Here is a 23,755-nt window from a genome sequence, read left to right on the forward strand (position 1 = left end):
ACACAAGGGTGACCACTCCCTTAAGTGGTCTGTTCACCCTCTCTGCTGCTACATATGTTTCGTGCACATGTAGATAAACAAAATGCCGCGGCTCATATGGTATTCTCCACACATAAGCTTGTACCAAGGATAGATGTACATGGAGAATTATAGGTCTCATCATCAGCACCCATAACTTTTAAGTTATTGAATTTTGAATATGATATTGTTTCCAAATGTTTACCATTGGAGTTGAATTAGTACCGTGAGTGCTATAGACCGCAAGAACTCTGGCCGAATTGTATTATTCCAAGTTGGATCGCAACAAAACCAAAGCATTCCGAATGAAGATACACATTGGTGTCAAAGACGCTGACAAGCAACCAAAATGAAGCCAACACTTCTAATAATACATATTTTCTCATAACATTGTCACACAACTCGTTTGTTTATACATAAGAACTCACGATCATTGCATATTTGTGCACGCCAATAATTATGACGTAAGTAATTAAGTTTAATGCTCGTCGCATTTAGTCTACCCTATTTCCGATAACAATAACAAAAAGATAGCGAGCCCAAGTTTGCTCTCACCATTCCGTTTTAAATATTTTGACATTTATATGTTTGTTGGGTCAGATGCAATTTCCTATGAAACATTAGGAATTCGCCTCCACTATGCCAAAACTGCATAGGTAAGATGTTTCTTTCGTTCACCATGCTGCGCCTGCGCCAGGTTTCTGATCGTTGTTCATGTTAAGAATTATGTTTCTTTTCATGTTTTTGCAAGCATTACGTGACATCCATTTATTATTTTCAAAATTTTTGCACAGCAATATTGGAAAGGTTTTTTTTTATCTTCTTTCTAATATGACGTGACTTGTAGGACCACTAATATCGTGGACATACATACCTGCCACATTCCCTGGGGTGTTGGGTACTCGTAAAGTTTATTTTGAGGTCCGGTGTTCGGTGGAAAATTTACGCGTCCTAAGTAAGTGACATACAGTGGAGAATAAGTGATCTTTTATATACCACCGTGTCGGCCTATTCTGCGTGTCGGGTAATTCTGCACAACAATATAACATTTCTGTAAACATTGGATCATCTGTTGTTTTTTGGTCGAAAATTCAATTTCTATCAAGAACGAATAATAGTCCTTTACTTAAGGAATGTGATATTCATAAAGTGTACAAAAATATTCCACAGTTTTATTCCAAATGCATATGAAAATCTGATTTCTAAATGTCAACATGAAGACCCAGTCCTTATTGTTGACACTCCTTAGCCCCATCCCAGAGCTGGTTAGGACTTAGAAGTGACACCCTGTTTATATCTAAAAGTGTGTTTGCTGTGGGTTGACCCTGTCCGCCCATAAGAGTAATGTCTGTATATGTTCGTGTTTAAAAAACAATAATGTTAGGTATAAAATTTTGCAGGGTTTATTTCTTTTTTATCATCATATCTGTAAGTTTTTTTAGCCCATGAAGCCAAAACTTCTGTACTTTCCAACCTCCAATGGGAGGCTAGAGGTCTGAGTTCCAAAGGCTTTTAGTCTTCCGATTTAGGGTTGTACTCTTGCCCCAGTGACATATTAATGTCATGGGCCAATTTCCTCCCCCATTTTTTTAAGGTATTTGGTTATCTAGTTGACTTTACTAGAGTCTTTTATGTCCCTTTTTCTTTTTGTTTTCTTTTTTCTTTTTTGTATAGGCATTATCTAAATCAAATAATTCCAGTCATCTCTTATGTAAGTAAAACAAGAATAATAAGTGTGTTTATTTTATTTGTATGTTTGTTTGCATGTGGTGTAGTGGGCTTTTAAAAGTATGCCTTAGCATACTGGAAGTAAATGGATATTTTTTGTTGAGGGAATTTTTTATAGTTTTAAATTGAGTGCATCTTAATGCGTATATCAGTGTTTGGGATAATTCCCTTTCCACATTTGTCAAACAGGGAGTATAGGGAGTATTTAAGTATTGATTGAGTGTACCGTAGTATGTTAGCCTTTCAAATGTTGTATAATAATTGTGTATACACCGTAGTGTCATATCATGTTACGTATCCATTGGAGTTTCTATCTCAGTGGAGACAGTTTGATTGACCAGTTATCAAATGAATGTTCATGTGATAGGACATAGTATCATTGCTCATTTATCTCAGATTCCGGGATTACCTTTATTGTGTCATCAAATGAGTAATTTGTTGATGATTATGGACGGTAGGTCTGGTGCAAGAGTTGCCAGTTTTTTTAATCAACCTACCATTTTGGACCCGGTTCCCGATATTATTTATATTCAGTTGGGAGAGAATGAAGTTGGGAGTTTAGATAATATGACTGTTGTCTCTCAGTTGATACAGTTGTGTCGAATTTATCTTAAAAATGGAGTACAGCATATATTAGTGGGATCTTTATTACCACAACTTCATCCACGAGGAATGACCCATGATCAATATTGCCGCAGAGTGCGCCAAATAAATTTCGAGTTGTATCATGTGTTTGCTGCCAGTGGCAGGATTTTTTATAATTGGATGGCTGGTTTTCGGAACCTTTATTTGGATGGAGACGAAGTCCATCTAAGTCCACCAGGATATCGGTGGTATTATACCCGACTACTTTCTTCTGTTCTGAGGCGTTTTAGTGAACTTAATTTGGAATAAGATGGTCTATACAACTGTGGCAGAAAATCCTGTGTCAGCAACTTTATTAACATGTCTGAGATGAATTCTCTGTCACATTTATTGCTCATCTATATTTGTTAAATTTCCAACTGTTAAAAGTGTATTTAATTATTTTTAGTCTTTAGCTTTGCTTTAAATATAATTTAAAGTTGTATTTTTAATATCAGATTCATGATTTCATTGCTTTCTTATTATTTGTTTTTGATTTTAATTAAAATATTTTGTTAATAAATAAGGTAGAGGTCGCTCGAAGGAGTCCCTTTCGGGTATCATTTTTATGAATTCTCATTCTGTGCAACTTCCTTATTTTTGAGTTTCCTTGAAATATATTTTGGTCTAAATTCCAAAGGAGTTAAATTTTATTTATTTAGAATATAAGGGAGGGAGAGCCTATATGAGTCCCTTTCGGGTGTCATATATATGAGCTCTCATATGACTTCCTGCCCTTATAATGGTTTAATTTCATTACATTTTAAATTTACTTAAAGTTTTTTATGTTGGATAAATAAGGGAGAGGTTGCCTGAATGAGTCCCTTTCGGGTATCATTTCCATGAAATCTCATTCCACACCCCACCCTCATTCTAGATTTTTCCTTCTCAATTTTCTTGTAGTAAATTGAGTATGTTTTCAAAGAAATTGAATTTGTATTTAAGTATAAGGGAGGGGGAGCCTTTATGAGTCCCTTTCGGGTGTCATTATATGATGCCTTTATGGCACCCCGCCTTTATTTAATATTTGGTAATTAATAAATTTGACAATTTAATTGTAGAAAAAGTGTTGTTATAAATTTTCCTCATGGTAGCAGGGGGATCTCTACAGGCCGTTTTGGGGATCAGTTAGATCTCCTGTTTTGATCCCCTCGGTAATTTTTCTATTCCGGGTTTTTTTCTTTAAAAAGTTTAATTTTGTGTTCAATCATATTTGTTTTATTTTGTAGTTGGTTACGTATGGAGGAGTCCACAAGGGTTCTTTTTAAGAAATCAGATGTGATCTGTCCCTCTCAGAGTCCTGCCATAGTTTGTTGTAATGTAGGTCAAATCCGCTTTAAGTGGTCATTGAAATCCTTTGTTGTAGTGATCCTTGACCTTCTTGAACTTGTATCCCAGAAAAACCCATTTAATATTTTTCTTTTAGAATCACACAAATAAATACATTATTTAAAAGATAGAAATATTTACCTTATAACAATGCTGCATCTTAATCCAAGTTTCTAATTTTGCACTTTATTGTTTGCTATCCAACATGTCAACATTGCAATCCAATGGATTCTCACGAAATTCCCAAGGTTATAGTCTGTTTCTAAATTCCTTAGTAACTTTTTCCATAAATGAGACATTGTAGACATTGTAAACACATTACATCCTGGCCTTTTCCAAGCCATGTGCTGAGTATCCCATTTGTCCAAAATTAATATTATTTTGGACACAATGTTCTGTTGACAATTGCCACTTTTCAAATGGTAAGCGTTGAAGTATTTTATTTGTTAATTGGTTGAATTTGGTATGCATTTTGTGCTATTATTGGTGACAGAAACCTTAAATGTGAAGAAAATCCTGAAAGTTCTGTAAACCTATATAAAATTACTGGAAATTAAAATTTGAAAGAAAAATAAAATAACATTCTGTTTTCTTTAAAGCATTTAATACACTTACAAACCAGAATTAGTTGGTAGCCTTGCACAATATCATCACCTTACAAGAAAGCCAATCAGATAACATCATTTTTGCACATTAAGGCTGTTATAAAATGCTCACAGACCAAGAGCAATGCAGCCAAACTACAATGAGTCAGAAGTATGCAGCAAAGTGTTGTCATGATAACTGTTGACGAATCAGGAGTATTACAGAATGCCCTAAACAAACTGGAAAACTGGTGCACATACAATGGCATGGTGGTAAATACTGGTAAAAACTAAAATATTACTTATCTCAACACGAAAAAGAAGGACAAATCTTGATAGTAATGAACTATGTCTGACATGGAAGGATACAAATTTGCAAATGGTCTGTCACGATAGACTACTTGGTGTTCTGGTAGATAATAAACTATCATGGACTGAACATATCAAACATATCAGTAAAAAAATTCAAGTTTATGGCTTCTCTGTTGGATAAGACATTTTCTCCCTGAAAGGCACAGAAAACTATTTTATGACAGTTACATACAACCCTATTTGGACTACTGTAGTAAAGTATGGGGTAATTCAAATGATAGAAACATAACAAAGCTGGCATATCTTCAAAAAAGAGCATTTGGGCTAATATCAATCCAGAAAGAAAGCAAGGAAATATTTAGCTTGTAGGTTAAAAATATTACCTATTTAAGACCGAATCTGTTTGAGAAAAGCCAAATTAATGTACAGGATATCTCATAATAGTGCTCCTGAATATTTGCAATCACTATTCCAGTATAGGCAACCTGGTAATACTCCCCACCTGTGATCCATGTCTACCAAACAGTAAAAAATTCCCAAACAAAATAAGGAGTTATTTAAAAAAAAGTTTCCAGTACTCTGGAACTCTACTCTGGAATAGTATTCCAGTTGAGATTAGAAATGCCCACTCTATTTCCTTCTTCCAAACCCAATATATCCAGTGGCTTCAGAGATGCAGCTAAAATAAATAAATTCCTTTGTATGAGGCCTCAAGGTAGATTAGTTTTTAGCTAATTGTGTTACCCTCTTTAAATAAGGTCATTATTATTATTACGACCAGTTGCTTAAGGACTTCCATTGGGATGACTTGCAAACCCATTGTCAAACAAGCAAAACCACCATGATGTATTGCATCATCAGCCATTTGGTTGGAATACAGACAACAGGGTACATGATCTCTGTTGGAGCATGCCAGGAGATACATGATACCATACTGTTCTGTGGACACATATAGGAGTTCCTTCTCCCCATGGGCATCCATCTTTGGAACTGCTTGCAACTGACAGCAATTATAGCACATTTAATCCATTGAAACCTATAAGGCCCACATTTGGTGCTGGATGATCCATGTCATAGCATGAACACCATGTGTTCTTGTAACCTGTTTTTAGTTTGTACAAAGAGCATTCCTTCATACATGTACACAGTTCACTATGAGCCAAGTACTCATTTCGAAGATGAAGATATGCCCATAAATTACAATCATGCAGAGACAAAATAAATATAAAAAAATCATGAGAGTAATTATTATATCTCATACAAACAATTGATCACTGTCCTCAAAAAGTATGATAGCCCCATGCCCAGGTCCCCTCAAATTTCATATCAGACACCTCATAATCTAAAGGAAAAGCCCATTGGGCTTGATGAAAAAGGATCTAAATTTGTCTGAGAATGCTTCAATCACAACTTATTAAATGAAGATTTTTATTTTAATGTTGGTAAGATTAGTAATAATTAATATTTATCTCCATTTGGCCCCTCAGGCATTTGAATAATAGAATATTAATAAACTGTGATTCTGTTGAACACTGTTAGCTTTGTGTACAAAGCGAGGCAAATGTGACAAATGAATGGGGAACATATTGTCTGGGTTACAAATAATTAGTGCTCATCTGGCTTATAATATGCATAATAAATGTTGTGACCCATGCTCATGCTTATATTAGAGTATAACTGAACACTGGTTAAACGTATTGACATATATGTCAGATTATTCGACTTTAAGATATAGCTTCCAGATAAACCAGTCCTATGCAAGCGTCTAAGACAAAGATTTTCACACTAAAAAGTAAGCGATAATTATACGTGTTTAATCCAGTTACTTCAAAGACTTGGTAGCTGCGGATTTTATTGATGATTGTATGGATTATGTGTTTTATGTCATTCTGATGCATTCACTGTACTATGACATGAACTAACTATGAGTCTTAACGATCTAAAGTTTATTGATTTACATGCATACCTAGACCCAGTAACTCTGGACCTTTTGCTGATTTCAAAGGAGTATTTGATTTGCAGGAGTTAAATGGTGTGAATGTAGGAAACATGTATAAAAATCATTTCATGGCAAAATAATTTTCTCACAGCATTGATTTGATTATTCAGATTGACAGGAATGAAAAGGTGATGAACAGTAGATTCATAATTGTTATGGCAGATGACAGCACAATGTTTCTGTGAATAAATAGGAGCCAGATTACATCAGGTATGTATATGATGGTACAGTGAAGACCTGTTTAGTTGACAATAGGCTAGGGGCATGAAGTATAATATGTATACTGTCACTAGAGTTAACATTTGCTGATTTAATGAACATAACGAGAAACCAATAATTGAGAGTGCTAATTTCAGTGTGACGCAAGGATTGAAAAATGGAACAATGATTTTTATCTTGGATCAGATGCCACATGGGCAATCCTGATGCGTGTGGTCCATAAACTGGAATCCTTGATGATGTGAATAATCAGTGTCTCTGCCTACACACTGATTTGAGGAGACTACCACTAAAGTACAAAATGCAGGATTGAAGTGAGAGAAGTGGCAGACATTCTGGATTCATAACTTAAAGGCAAAGCTGAAGACCTACAACAATTCAGAGATCCCAAAAGCAGATGTTTATGTCACAATCATCAGGAATTCCACACCTGAAAATGGAGAAATTGTTAAGTTGTTGGAAAAAATGTTAACTTGTGAGTCCTTGTACTGCAGAATGTAAAAGAGGGTTGTCTTGTGAATTGGATTAATTGTGAATGATGTCAAAAGTGTAAAAAGAATGAAGCATTAGACACACTTCAGATGCTAATGACACTGGTGATTCAATAAGGTGCAAGGAGGACATTAATAGTACCTGAAAATCCTTTTTACCTTGAAAAGTCATTGAAAACTAAATGACAATAAGCCTCGGCCCTTGCAAAATATAAAATTAATTGACAAACCATTGTACAAAAGTTTCTTTTCATATGATTGGATCATGTACTAGGTGAAATAAAACTGTCTGTTATTGAGTTGTTTACAACATGTGACCAATTAGATATTTATAATTGCATGCAGGCCTGATTATAGAGAGAATTAAAAAGTGTGTGAATCTTTTCCAACGATCATTCTTTGTCAATTTATTTTCTGCAGCAGTGGTATATCTTTGTACTTTACATCATACTGAATCAGCTGTTCATATTTTCAAAACAAACAAGAATGAAAAATATACACAAAAATGGTCACAATTTGTTCTTATTGTCCATCCAAGTTTCTGATTTTTGTCATATGATCTGAAATTCGGAAGCCTGCTGAAAGTCTATTATTGACTTTTTCTTTGTCGTGACCAAACTTTGGGTGTAAATTATGGCTGTATGCCTGTTAACAGAAAGGCTCCTTTCTACAGAGTATACTTATATCTACATGTAAATGTACCTGTACAATTTGATGAGTGATCACATAATAAATATACAAATTTAGATACAGTGACACACAGCATGCTATGCGGCTGATGATTTTAAGATGCAACATATCATGCTTCAAAGTTATTCGAGAAAATGATTTTGTCCACTGTGGGCAACTTCATAAATTATGCAAATCGCTTTATACTAGGTCAACGATGAGTTTTCATGAAGAGTGTTGGAGAGATAAGGTGGGCTTCAGCAGTCTCTGTAAACTTTGATTGCTACCGAATATTCAGGAGGCTGCATTCACACCCGCCAAAGGATAAACATGTATGTGGCATTGACAATGCAGAAAATTTATCTGGGTATTTTTATGTGAGAGATTACCCATTTTACTTGGAGCAAAATGCCTGGAAAGTGTATATTCAATGCCAGCTGGTCTCAAAAACAGAAATACAAGTCCTGGTTACAAAATTAATTTCCCATATACTTAAAAGTGAAATATGGTGGATTATACCTTTATAATGAAACATTATACAAATTTGCCTGTACCAATTAATAGGGGTATTTCCTCTGAATCTCAATCAAAATTTCCATCCTGTTGATTTGTGTAAGTGTTGCGCATTTATTTGTCTCATCTGATTTATTGGGTATTATGTCATGTAGAAATATATTTAAAGTGCACTTGGCATCAGGGGTCCTTGAAAAAATTGGATAAAGACTTGGCATCAGGGGTCCTTGAAAAAATTGGATAAAGACTTGGCATCAGGGGTCCTTGAAGAAACTGGTTAAAGACTTGGCATCAGAGGTCCTTGAAAAAATTGGACAAAGACTTGGCATCAGAGGTCCTTGAAAAAATTGGATAAAGACTTGGCATCAGGGGTTTTTGAAAAAAAATTGGATAAAGACTTGGCATCAGGGGTTTTTGAAAAAATTGGATAAAGACTTGGCATCAGAGATCCTTGAAAAAATTGGATAAAGACTTGGCATCAGAGGTCCTTGAAAAAATTGGATAAATACTTGGCATTAGAGGTCCTTGAAAAAATTGGATAAAGACTTGGCATCAGGGGTCCTTAACAAAATTGGATATAGTTCTTGAAAAGTCCTTGAATTTTGTCACACCAAAGGTGTATAAACCCTGGCTGTCTATCGTGACATCCATATCCACATTTAATTCTTAGCCAGGAGCCTAAATTAGATTAACCTACAGTATACCCTTGACCTGCCATCATTCATGCCCTCACGGTCAATGTTAACATTTGCAGTATAATATTGTGATAAACTATTAACATCACCATAGAAAATGTTCAGCTATAGGTACTTAATTTATTCACCATTGAGAAATGCTTTTAAACTCTCATAATTCTTTGCAAGCTACAATTTGTCTGAATGTGTAAAAATTAATATTTATTTTTGAAAGTTCATCCATGGTTCATTTCCTGAGATAAAGGCCATGTGACCTTATATTGGAATATGCCAGTGAGGCCAAGGTGCATAAATCATTCAGTTATGATGCCCTTGTATTATTAATATTTGCATTTGTAATAAATTTATTTCTTTCAAATGCATATTGACTGCAGTAAAACTCTTCTATATAATGATGACACAAATAACAAAGAATTATTATGTCACATGTGTTCTAATGGAAAGGTGGTGAAAACCAACATGTGAACAACAAACACACACTGCAGGGCCACCAACTTGTGGCATATATGGCATTAGTTAAATTGGACATTTTCATAGATGTCTATGAGTTGAAATGTAGTATTTAAATCTCATTTTGTTGAATATTTCTTAATCGGTCCTGTGAAAAGAACTATTGACCCATATGGTGATTTCTGCTTAGGATTGCCAAAAAAGCATGTGAAACCTTGAGAAACAGGGATTTTGTAACATCAATTGAAACATAGTTTTCTCATAAAGTCCAAACCTATGATACTGGCAATATCAGTCTCTGCTGTCACTGATTTGCTCTGGTAGGAGTTGTTGTCCATACCATAATTAAATTTTGTCTGTCCTCAAAGCATGTACATGGTGCCCCATGCAGAGTAAATATCTTCCTTAGCTCTGACTAGTGGAGGTCAGTTTTCCATGGGAATTTGCCAATAGATTTATTCAGAATTGTATTTGGTGGTCACTCAAAAAACAATCAAAAGATTGTTATCATGATCATGGATGCTGGATGCATTCATGTCTTAGTAGCTACAGATTCGACTCCAACTTAGTGCTGGCAGCTATTTTATCAGTGTTAGTTTGGATGACTCTCACGGCACAAGCACATTGTCCTTACTGCTTTGATTGTAGCTTGTCCCTTTATCATTTTGTTAGCAATGATTTTTTTGTCACGTTTAATCCTGGATAATTATTTTGTTAGTATCAACCCTCTGGCCACATTATTGCATTTAACACAGTCGGGGATTTAGAATCAGAATTCCTATAAGAATCCACTCTGATCACAGAGCTCTCTGATCACCTGCTAAAGCAGAATTGACATAAGCTTCCTTGCTGCTGATTTTGATATTTCTTTCCTTTTTTTGGCTCCTGACTGTCTAGCCATGATCACTTTTGTGATGTTTATGTGCACAATCAGAGGCTTCTAATTCTGTGACTTGGTGTATGGCAGCATCTGAACTTTTTGGCTACATCTGTTTGCTAGTAAAATGTTCTGTAGCCAAAACTTCAGTTACACAGCCAGATGCTGTCAGGTTAGTTAAGTCTTCTGATACTTTGTCCAAGTTTAGGAAGTGTTAAGCCTACTCTGTCTTTACTCTTTCTTCTGCACTCTGTACAATTCAGTTTGGTTGGGAAGCAGAAATCATTCCTGAAGCGCTCTTGAAAGATACTTATAATTCTCATCAGCACCACCCTTCAGGTTTCTGAGGATGACTTGCACTTGTACACAAAGGGAAATGGCAAGATACATGCCATTTTGCTTGGCGCTTGAACCATTAGGGTGAGCACATGCTTCAAAAATGAGACTTATAATTAGTCAGGAACTAGTCCCATCAAATGTTGCTGGTATGATATGATATGCTGACTCATTTGATGTCGAAAATTATATATCATAGACACCTGCACATGCAAACATGACAAAGGACTTTCACCATGTGTGCTACTCTTATGTGTATATAATTTGTTGTTCTCAACGATTATATATTATGTATATCTGTATTTTATAACTGACTTCATCCAAAATCAAGTTAATTGTGTACCTGACTAGTGACATTTATTTTGTAAACAACATAATACATAGCTCATATTTCTCAATTATTACAGATTAAATATTCAGACCATTAGTAATGGAGGTAAACATGTTTACTTGAATCAGAGTCTAGAACATAAGTTTTTACTTGGAAAGTCCTACTCTTGTTGGCAACGTATAATGTTATAAAAAAAATTGACCCACATCGTGGTTCTATTATTGTGTGATAGCTTTTTATGTTAATGTTGCTTACTTCAGAATTATTCATTTCTACCTTAAAATTCATAAGTGGAATCAGTCTTATTGCTGTGTTCAGATTTTAATTTGGGTGGATTTATTTATTTAATATATTCACTGGAATTACAAAGTAGTCATTAAAATGTCTTGGACTAAATCATTAATTTGCAATTATACATTGAGGGCTTGTTCAAATATAAATCTCAATACAACCTTCATTCATTTATCAAAAGATTTAACATTGCACTTTTTCTGAAATTCCGGGTTAGTCAGAAAGTTAATTTGATGGTTAGTCAGAAAGTCAGTTTGATGGTTAGTCAGAAAGTCAAATTGATGGTTTGGCAGAAGAATACTTTGTTTAATAAAATTATGAAGAAAACAAGGACATTTGGCAGATACTTAGGTGGTGTGAATTTTTGTTTGTGAAGACTAATGTAGTAGAAGAAAATATGGTGAAAAGAATTTACCTAGAACTAGAGGACTGTCTGTCTACACTGTAATTTAGGAGACCATTTAGATTAAGATAAAGATTTGATACTTTGTTGGGCTTATTTATCCCCACATAGGTCTCCAATATATAATCTATTTGACACTAATGAGAATGGGGTTAAATTAATTATTTGGAGAAAGAGTTCTGTCAAAAATAGTACATGTAACTTCCAAACCTGATGCTCTAATGTTTTGGCTAGGGACTTCAGTACTTATGTTTTGGCTGGGGACTTCAGCAAAAGAACTGGTAACCTTAATGATCTTTTTTTAGAAAATGATAATGCTGATTTTCCTTATATGTTAGTTGAAAATGCTTTCTATGAACCAGATGAGTTTGATATGGAAGAAGCTTGACAGATTCTGTTTGTAACGCATTTGACCCCTAAAATGAGGAAAGTGTGGTGTACTGGATGGAATAATAGATGAAATGATAAAAAAACATGACTACAAATTTATGTCTTTATTTAAGCCAATTATTTAATGCAATATTTGACACTGGGCACTTCCATAAGCAATGGGGCAAAATCATTATCTTTCCGTTACACAGAAAAGGCTACTCAGATAACCAAAATTATTACAGGGGTATCTCATTGAATTTTAAACCAATGCCTAACTCAGTGGAGTGAAGCTAATTGAAGAAGGTCCGCTGGTGTGATTCTGCAAATGCTTCTCAGCAATAGATAATATGTTTTGCTGCAAGCAGTGGTTTAGAAATACTGTTATGTATAAAGTATTGTATTAAGTTGATTAGAATGGGTGATGACCGATATCTAAAACAATGTTATATTATGATGAAAGAGATGGACAAGTTGGGTAAAATTACATGAGTTCGAAAGTTAAAGACATACTACTATTCAAATATGGATTTGGCAATAGTTGGTTTGCACAGGATGTAGGAGATGAACATTTTTTTTTTAATTTCAGACTTCTTAAAGACAATCTAATTCAGGATTTGAATTCAGCAGTAAATAAAACACACATTAAGGCATATTACGCTGTTGTGGTGGCCTAATATTTAGAGCATTCGCCTCGGATGCAGGAGGTTGTGGGTTCGAACCCAACTGAATCATACCAAAGACTTATAAAAATGGTACTAACCGCTGCCTTGCTAGGCGCTCTGGTGAGCATTAAGAGGTTAGTGTTCAGACTGGTTTTCCTGGTGTCAGGATAATGTGACTGAATGGGACATGATGCTACATGTCTATGGCATGATTCCCCAGTGCTAGACATCCCTATAAACTGCCACACTGCAGACATTGTAGTGATATGACTGAATTTTTAAAAAAAGCTACGTCAGAAGTCTAAATCACACTCACAAATCTTACAGTGCATATCACTATAGTAAATTACAAAAGGCATATCACTATAGTACATTTTATGATTCTTGTTCAGTTCAGTGACAATAAACAGTCATTCATTGTTGAACAGGAACAAATAACCTGATATCTCCTGTTTGTTTCTGAGGGCTATCAGTGAAACTGAAGCCACACAAATACCTGATATGCTCAAAAACTAATTACATGTATACAAGCATCTTCATCCATTGCTGCCATTAATTATCATGTGACTTGTGAGGGGGCACATCTAAACATATTTACAGCTTTTGCAGCCAACATTACTCCTCAACTGTTTGTGTACTCTGGTTTTCCAGAGGTTGGCATTGGCACCTGATAAATCTTTTGGATCCCTGGTCAGTGCCTGTATGTACAAAATTAAAAACAGTAATTTCCTTTGCCTTTTGGAAATCCTTATACAGGCACTTTGCCTCTAGTCTGCTTATTAGAATACAATGTAGTTACATCAAGATTAACTTTCTTGATGTTCTGTAAGCTTCTTGCTCTGAGGAATGCCTCCATTAGAATCTCAAACTGCTCAACTTCTGCCTTTATATACACCAGGTATCACATGACCTAACATAATACCCAATGACTATTCAGTACTGGACCATCCCGTTCTTGATATGGGGATGCTTACCACAATGGCCAAGACTCAGGGTATATTTGCTCCAGGGATTTTCCACAATATATTTGATGGTAATTAACATCAACTGAGATTGTGACAAATATGTAAAAGGATGTAAATGACCATATATTCATTTTAAGCAGTTTTGGAGTAGCTTTTACAAGAATAAGGGTGACATGCCCCATATTATGTCTTTTCTAAATGTCACAGATGAATGCAAGAACACTGACTCTTTCTGACATGTGCTGAAAAAAATGACATAAATTTGGCTCAAAGACACACTTTGTTACCTGAAAAAGTAAATGCTTATGACAAGTGCTTAGATTTTTAAAATGGTGTATTTTTATACTTAATTTAGAAATAGTTTGGTATTTTTTTGGTTTATGTTTTTTGATGTTATAACCATTATATAGATGGCTACAATATGTCACAGAAGAAAGACACAATATTTAACCAATTCAGTATGGTATGAATTAGACTGGAAGAGGATAAAAAAGAAGTGGTTGTTAAAAGTTTAACCATGATGCATGATTTTGAAAAGATAAAGAAAGGCATTAAGAATATAAACAAAATCTGCCTCGGTGGCCTGGGTGGTTAGAGCATTTGCCTCATATGCTGGAGTTTGCAGATTGAACCCCAGCTGAGTATGTATACAAATAGTACTAGCAGCTGCCTCACTAATGGCAAAGGCTAGTGTTAGTACTGGTTGGCCTTAAGTATCTGGATAATGTGACTAGGTGGGACATGATGCTACATGCCTGCGGCATAATCCTCCGGTGCTAGACGTTAATAGAAACTGCCACACTACAGACATTGTAGTGATATGACTAAAAGTTTTAAAGCTACATTAAAAATCTAAATCACACAAACACAGAAGATCAATGTACAGTCAAAGATTCCCCTTTTTAAAAAAAATCATCAAAAATTTTGTTAGGAACCAAATCATCATTTTATCCTGTCTCTACTTGCTTGTATATGAACTGTGCAATATTCAGAATTATGAGGAAAATATCACAAATACAATAATTTGAAGTTTCCAAAATTTAATGATGAGACTTAACAATTGTAATCCAAGAATTCATGACTTCCAGAAATGAACATATGAGAAGAAAACTTGATAAACATAAGTAGAATCATGGAAAATTTCTTTTTTATTTGCCACTGATTTAATTTAAATTAGTGAAAATTGACTAGAAGTACCTGATCATAACCAAATTTGAAATTTTGCAATTGTTATTTAAAAATTGTGAATTCAGATAATGTACAAGAACTATTAGCTTTAACAACAACATATAATTTCAACTTGTGTATGGCTCAAGAATGGTCTATTTTATTCAAAAAATGTTAGGGTGCTTTATATATAACTATGTGTCATTAATAGCTAATTTATTCAGGAATTTAAAACAAAAGACAGCAATGAATATTAGAAGTTTTTGATGGCACGTATGTGTTTGGATATTTTCCGACATCTATTTTTAAAGAATATTATAAAGAGTTTATATATTATAATTCTGCACATTTGATTTTGATGTTGTAATATTTTGATGTTATAATATTTTGATATATTAATATTCTTTAATTCTGGACCAATCATCTCATTTTGCCAGCTCTTGCAATATCTGACTGTATGACCACAGCTTTGCTTTCAGGTCAGTGTAGACTGTGTGTATTTGTACCGTGATCTACAGGGAGATGAATATTTGCAGGAATTGGAGTAGTACTGCTTTCAGAATGATGAAAAAATGGCCCTTTTTTAAATTTAATTTGAAAATATAAGTGACGTGAGAGGTAATGGTCTTTTTATATTGATTAGTAAAAATGACTTCATGATTAGTGTTTTACAGTAAAACTTGCCCGGTAAGACCACTGCCATGCAAGTCCACCTGTCTTGAGAGACCATATTCCCAATATACTGATTAATCAGTTATAGTTTTCTGACCTGCAGTGAAACACCACCTACCTTGGGAGACCTCTTTTCCTTGGCAGTGACAGAAGGGGTGGTCTTTCAAGACAAGTTCTACTTTAGTACCTGTACTATGGGTGACTCACAATTGCAGAAAACACTCGAAATCAATAGCGTCATTGGCTACCAACTCATTGACTTAAATTGTATTAAAATATTATGATTTCAGTTCTTATAGACTGTCGACAAAATTGTATTGGGGATTTTTGTAAATCACTAATCCCCTTGCTCTTCCTAGTGTAATTATCAACAAGTGCAGAGATACTGATCCTGAAAAGATTAATCAGTGTGCATGAATCAGCCATCTTGATCCTGAGTTATGGAATAGTTCATTCCTGATACAGGACTAAGTTATGGAATAGTCCATTTCTGATACAGGACTAAGTTATGGAATAGTCCATTTCTGATACAGGACTAAGTTATGGAATAGTCCATTTCCGATACAGGACTAAGTTATGGAATAGTTCATTCCTGATACAGGACTAACTTATGGAATAGTCCATTTCTGATACAGGACTAAATTATGGAATAGTTCATTTCTGATACAGGACTAAATTATGGAATAGTTCATTTCTGATACAGGACTAAGTTATGGAATAGTCCATTTCTGATACAGGACAAGCAGTTAAGGAGTCATCTTGTGCCAAAGGTAAACAAACACCTGTTTATTCAACAATCCATTACCAGACTTTAAGTAGAAATTAAACTAGTGTAATCACCCTTAGATGATGCAGATGACTTTTGTTCACCTTTGGCATATGATAACTCCAGTAACTAATCGGACATTCATATGAGAATGTCACAGGTCTCATGATGATGCTTATTATATGCACTTGTGTTATCTACAGATTTTCTCACAACAGTTTTCTTTCATTTATATTTTTCTCATTGTGTCTTTAGTCACTTTTCTTGTCATTTTGCACATTGAATAAGATTAATGTTTTCTGCCTACATCACCCTTGGCTCCTGCTGAACTTGTGCATACGAGTGATCTTAATACTAACTTTCCAGTTGGCCTTTGCAGTAGTTAGACTTCCTGATCCCTGGCCAAGTGGTGTAGCTCTTGTGATATTGTGTCATATTTCCACATCTTTACAGTATAGGTTTCTGGATGCTTGTGACATAACTAATGGTAAGTACAGTTTTCTTTATCCATTAATGCTTGAGTGATTTCACAGTCTTTGATGAAAGTCCTCATAGTCCTTGATGAAAGTCCTCATAGTCCTTAATGAAAGTCCTCATAGTCAAGAAGTCATCAGAGTCCTTGATGAAAGTCCTCAGAGTCCTTGATGAATGTCATCTGAGTCCTTGATGTAAGCCTCATAGTCCTTGATGAAAGTCCTCAGAGTCCTTCAGTTGGTGAAAGAATACATTTACCTTGCAGGTGTTTTAATTTTGCTTTCAGTGATGCTTCAGTATGTGGTCAAGGTCACTTTTTAAAATTTGTTTATGTTTTTGTATTTTGAGAAACGTTTGTTGACCTCAAAATAAGGTCGCATCAGTGGTAGTAGGTAATACCCCTGCATATAATATACACTCTGTTAACTTCATATTTCCCTCCAGCAGTTTACCTTTATTCATTTTTCATGGTGTCATGGGCACATTTTCTGTCACTTTGCACATGGTATAAGATCATCTTTTCTGTCTGCAGTGTCCTTGGATACAGCTAAAATGTGCATAGGAGTGATCTCCCAGTTGCCTTGGTAGCAGTCTGATATTCTGTATCCTGGTGGTCATTTGAAGACATGATCAAAGTTGCCAAGAGTCTCTAATGAAGCCTCTGCTGATTTGGCTGGAACAGTAAGGAAAAAATATATTTCTTTCACTGTTTATTTCTCTAAAATTGAATATCTTATTATTCAAAAATTTTATATATATTATTTTTGTGAGATAGATCAAAATGCAAAATGAATTTGTAAATCAGAAAAAGCTATATTTAGGCATGTTAAAATTATGGTGAAAAGAAAAACAGCTACAAATAATACTAACGGAATCTTTATGGAAAAAGTAATATTGTTTTTGCTTAATGGAAATGTTTCATGCATTTAAAACTGCTGCAGTATTATATTTGATGGTCATAAAAAATGGAGTCTAGTGAGGTAGCAGAAAGGAATTATAGATATTTAACATCATTTTACACTTTTCATAGTCAACAATGTGCTGAAAGCATTGTTAATAAAGAGACAACCAATCAACCAACCAGTCAACCAAGTAGTGGTGGTAGTAGTGATGGTATTAGTAGTAACAGAAGGACTTTTGCATTGGTAAAATAAATTTCTATTCCAAACATTTCTCATTTTATAATTAGCAATTATATATATATATATATATATATATATATATATATATATCAAAGTATCAGTGATAGATGTTAAAGCTTTTCAGTCCTAAATTGAGAAGTACAACACAAGCCTCTTTTCAGATGAGATATAAAAATTGAAATTACATTGAAATACTATTTGTACTCAACAGTTTTATATGAAACAATTATAAGTAGAATATTCAAATAGATTTACTGCTTTATGCATCTTGTATCAAAACTGCTGTATTGGTTTTGTAAAGGAAGAGGCAGATTTAATTATGCAATAGCTATTTATTTATGAACATGATTGGTCTACAGGGCTCCCTATTGTACTCAACACAATAGACTTCTCCACTACAATGCTTACATTTTTATCCTTATTGTACTCAGCACAGTACACATCTCCACTATGCTGCTTACACTTTTATACTTATTGTACTCAACACAGTACACATCCCCACTACAATGCTTACATTTTTATCCTTGTTGTACTCAACACAGTACAGATCTCCACTATGCTGCTTACACTTTTATCCTTGTTGTACTCAATACAGTACACATCTCCACTGAACTGCTTACACTTTTATCCTTGTTGTATTCAACACAGTACACATCTCCACTATGCTGCTTACACTTTTATCCTTGTTGTACTCAACACAGTACACATCTCCACTACACTGCATAAACTTTTATCCTTATTGTATTCGACACAATACACATCACCACTACACACCTTACACTTTTATCCTTATTGTACCCAACTCAATACACATCACTACACTCCTTACACCTTTACTAAACAGTTATGTCCCCTTAAATAAATAAAGGGTCAGAATTTGTAACTTGAGAAATTGCAGTTACCCTTTATTTCCTAGTGGTTTTCAGATCTACAGTTAAAGCTTTTAGTAATGTAGTTGCCATTGTAATGCCAAGAAATGTTCCTTTTCATTGAGCTATCACACATCTTTAACAGTTAGGTATGGGATAGGTTAAGAGATAGAAAGTGTCCAAATTTTACCATTTTTATCTTGTCCGACAGTGTTACGGTTGCCTGATATGACTGATATTTTCAATACAACTTTATTAATACATTGTCAAGCCAAGCCAAAGATACAGTAAGATATTTATATAAAGATGTATTTACTTTTTACAAGAAAAATAATAACCTGTTTATGAAAGATTTCCATCCATCACAGTTTCCACCAAAAAAGGATATATTACTGATTGGCTGAAAGAATTGAAACATATCTTGGTCACACCACAGTGAAATTTTGATCAATCGACTACTATATTGACATTATATATGCTGTGTAAAAAGTGCATGCATTGTGTGAAAGTTGGAGGACATCAATTGAGAGACTTAAAATAGTTATTAAAAATTTTAAGTTTGCAGCATTTTCCTTGTGGAAGCTAATTACATACCTACAGAACTTGTGAGAGGTCATGGATTTGAACCCTAGCAAAGTCACACCAAAGACTTTGTGTTAGGACTGGTCATCCTGGTATCAGGATAATGTGATTGGGTGGGATATTATGCTACATGTCTACAGCATGATACCCCTGTGCTCGACATCACTATGTACTGCAGACATCGTAGCGATATGACTGAAGAATTGTTAAAGATATGCTAAAAATCCAGATCACACACACTGTAATCAGGATCATCAAGGAACCTCTAGATTGCAAGGTCTAAAGTTCAGAGGTCATGGTCATGGTGATTTTAATAAGAAATAATGGGTTCTGCAAATAACTTTCTTTCAGGAGTGCATATCTTGACCAAAAGTTATGATCACTGACACCCATTGGTCATTAATCTCATGCATCAACCATACCATACTAATGATAACATAAAGGACTATTAAACATTGGGTGTGCATATAATGTACGATTCACATTGCTATGGGTTGCCATTTATATATATATTCAATTAAGTACAGAGCTTTCTAATTTTAGAGAGATCTAAATAAATTAGAGAGATCTACAGTTGGATTAGAGACATGTATATATCAATTACAGATCTCTCGAATTCAGTTATTGCCAACTATATTTTTTTAGAGTTGTGGTCTGTTATAGAATAAGAAATCTCAGTAACAGAATTAGATGCATCTGTAATATAATTAATGACCTTTATAATATAATTAGAGACTTATGCAATAGAAGTGGAGACTGCTCTGATTCAGCCATAGAGCTCTTACTCGAGGTATTAATTTGGTAATTTAGTGCTTTTGGTGAATAGCAATTTCTCCTTCACCATCATCAGAAAATACTCATGTAATGATGCTTCATTTTGTGTGTGCTATAAAGTGATTGCAGACATTTCTTCTGTTCAGAATGATGTCTTAACTGTTTTTCAATGGATTTGGATGATATATTATTGTTTTGTTTTTTTCTAATTCAGATATTGAAATTTACTGAAAGGAAAATATTTTATTTTTAAAAAAACCCAAAACTATGCACAGAAGCAAATGCAGTACAGGTATAAACTTGAATCCTTGTATTTTCCTGACTTTGATTGTTTGCTATTGATGTTTGTCTAATTCTCTAGACTATTTCTGACCAAAACCTTGTTTAATATAAATTAACATTTACTAAATGAGGTTAATTTGTGGTGGACTTTTTTCAGCATTGACAGTATGCAGATGATTGAGTGATACAACAAATGGCATGGCTTTCATTCTTCATTGTCTTCTTTGTCTCTTGGTCTTCAGGATAGGTAAGTACCAAAATATTGATTAATTTAAAAGTTACACAATTTGCTTTAGATGAACTGCGTTATGCATGTGACATAACACTAAGCACAGCTACATGTAACTCACATTATTGACAAACTGTGTGACATGACACTAAGCACAGCTACATGTAACTCACATTCTTGACAACTTTGTGACATGATTCTAAGCACAGCTACATGTAACTCACATTCTTGACAAACTTTGTGACATGATTCTAAGCACAGCTACATGTAACTCACATTCTTGACAACTTTGTGACATGATTCTCAGCACAGCGACGTGTAACTCACATTCCTGACAAACTTTGTGGCTGTCAAATGTATACTGTGTATTATTTTAATGTTTGCAGCCACATGGATGATTCCAGCAATACAATTTTGTGGCCCTTATCCTTGGTATAAAAAAATGTTTCATTAAGAAACAAATAGTTGATGGCATTTTAATACATATACTTACATTTTCTAACCCTCATCACTAATAGTTTTGGTTGCAGTTTGCATTTAGATGTCTCTTCATAGCAGATGAAAAATACCATGGACCAAAAGTACCTGGTAGTCATATAATTTTATTCATGTTTTTTTAAAAAAGAAACTTTGGCTTCTTAAATACTCCATTCAGCAGAAGTTGCTGTTCTTGTAGTGTTCTTGGTATAAACAACAGCCTTGTTATAACAAGTGCTTAATTTGAAACAAATGTATCTGTTTATTCATCTGTCATAAATTTAGTCTACATTATAATAATTCATGTTTGGTAGGTATTATAAAGCTTACTTTACCTTGCATTGACTTCATTCACCCCATGGTATTCAGTACATTGCATTGACTTCATTACCCCCTTGGTATTTAGTACATTGCATTGACTTCATTCACCCCATGGTATTCAGTACATTGGATTGACTTCATTCACCCCATGGTATTCAGTACATTGCATTGACTTCATTCACCCCATGGTATTCAGTACATTGTATTGACTTCATTCACCCCATGGTATTCAGTACATTGCATTGACTTCATTCACCCCATGGTATTCAGTACATTGCATTGACTTCATTTACCCCATGGTATTCAATACATTGGATTGACTTCATTCACCCCATGGTATTCAGTACATTGCATTGACTTCATTCACCCCATGGTATTCAGTACATTGCATTGACTTCAATCACCCCATGGTATTCAGTACATTGCATTGACTTCATTCACCCCATGGTATTTCAGTACATTGTATTGACGTCATTCACTCCATGGTATTCAGTACATTGTATTGACTTCATTCACCCCATGTTATTTCAGTACATTGTATTGACTTCATTCACCCCATGGTGTTCAGTACATTGCATTGACTTCATTCACCCCATGTTATTTCAGTACATTGTATTGACTTCATTCACCCCATGGTATTCAGTACATTGTATTGACTTCATTCACCCCATGGTATTCAGTACATTGTATCAATAATACAAGTAGACATAAACTGTCCCTTAAAAGATGAAGGCAGAAAGAAGGAAAAGAAAGAGTCAAAGAAAAGAAAGAGTCTTATGTTTTGTAGTCAGCTTTGATTATCATAAATTCTATTTATTGCATTGCTATCATTGGAATTCTCTTTGAAGTCTGAAGCTAATTTAGACTCATTGGACACCCAAACCAATTGGTAATATAATTATTTTTGAAATATATTTCTTCATACTTGCATTTGAAAAGAGGACTTGTGGAAGATTTTGCCGATTTTCATCCATAACCGACATGTATATTTGAGGTTGCTGTTGTCTGTAATACAACTGATATGGTGAAGCAGAACAACAGTACCTCATAGAGTATTCATTTCTGGGAAGTATTTTACAGCATTTATTGCTCATTTCTGCAAAAAATGAAAGTTTCCTATGTATTGTAGAATTGTAGCTTTGCTGTGAACTATATGTTAGGCATCCATGGGTCACTTCTATTTGCATTAAACAACGCGTACTATACTTTTGTATATTCTGCAATATACAGACCTATTCGTTCTGTACGACATTGTTCCTGCATAAAATTCAACTTGTGTTTGGATACATATGGGTATTTTTTCTATTATAGTATGCAGTCAAATAACATTTATTTCAATATTTATGAAGTGACACTTCAGCAACTTTATCTGTCAAGACCATCACTTGAGCACCTGCTTTATGGGTAGTTTTTGATGAAATACTTCAGTAGTCCAGTACTTCAGAAAGGATGCTTTGCTGAATACTCGTGCCCTATTTCAATTTAGTACATGGTCGGGATTTACTGCAAGCAGTGTACATGCCTGAAGGGCATGGATGATGACCATAATACATATTTATGTTGTTGTTGTTGTGGGGTTTAACGCCATTTTTCAGCACGATAGGCTATACATGGCGGCCAGCATTAATGGTGGAGGAAGAACCCGGAAAACCCCGGAAAGAACCACCGACCCACGAGAAGCTACTGGCAAGCTTTCTCACATGCCCACATTGGCTGAATCTTAGACTCGAACCGCCGCAGACAGAGGTGAGATGGCAGTGATCCGTAACGAAGAGCGCTTTAGACCACTCAATACATATTTAGCTACTCTAGAAATACACAATGATAATAATAATAATATAATAATGTGGACTTAGTACTAATCTTTAGAAGCTGTAAGCACTTTACGGAATTAGATAGCACATAAAAACATATACAGTGACACAAATTACAAAACCACAGTGAAATTAAGAAACAAAAAGATGCTGTCAATAATAAAGGATGTACACATTATTATGTGTTTAAGTCTGTAATTGAAATAGGTGAGTTTTAAGAGCACTCTTGAATGAGATCACAGTGCCCTTGTGCATAAGATCATTGTACGATTTGTTCCACGTAACTTGGCCCAAGTAAGCAAAAGAAGCATCATTGTA

At 34.5% G+C, this 23,755-nt stretch overlaps 1 protein-coding gene across 6 annotated transcripts in view; it reads left to right on the top strand.

The window, feature by feature from the left end:
* Positions 1-299: 299 nt before the first annotated feature.
* The window catches only part of LOC149772624 (uncharacterized), an 83,716-nt gene continuing 60,260 nt past the window's right edge, over positions 300-23,755 (top strand). The window contains exons 1-4 of one of the 6 annotated variants that reach the window (XM_089947566.1): positions 304-482; positions 6,705-6,804; positions 17,480-17,628; positions 20,754-20,843. In XM_089947566.1, the coding sequence (XP_089803692.1) occupies positions 20,795-20,843 (49 nt within the window). In that variant the 5' untranslated portion in view covers positions 304-482; positions 6,705-6,804; positions 17,480-17,628; positions 20,754-20,794. Of the gene's footprint in view, positions 483-6,704; positions 6,805-17,479; positions 17,629-20,753; positions 20,844-23,755 lie in introns of all 6 variants that reach the window. The other 5 variants (XR_016417657.1, XR_016417656.1, XM_089947567.1 and 2 more) reach the window with 5 other exon arrangements.

Source organism: Sinohyriopsis cumingii, unplaced genomic scaffold (assembly GCF_028554795.1).
Source record: "Sinohyriopsis cumingii isolate HCF-2022 unplaced genomic scaffold, ASM2855479v2 utg001339l, whole genome shotgun sequence".
Lineage (NCBI taxonomy): Eukaryota > Metazoa > Mollusca > Bivalvia > Unionida > Unionidae > Sinohyriopsis > Sinohyriopsis cumingii.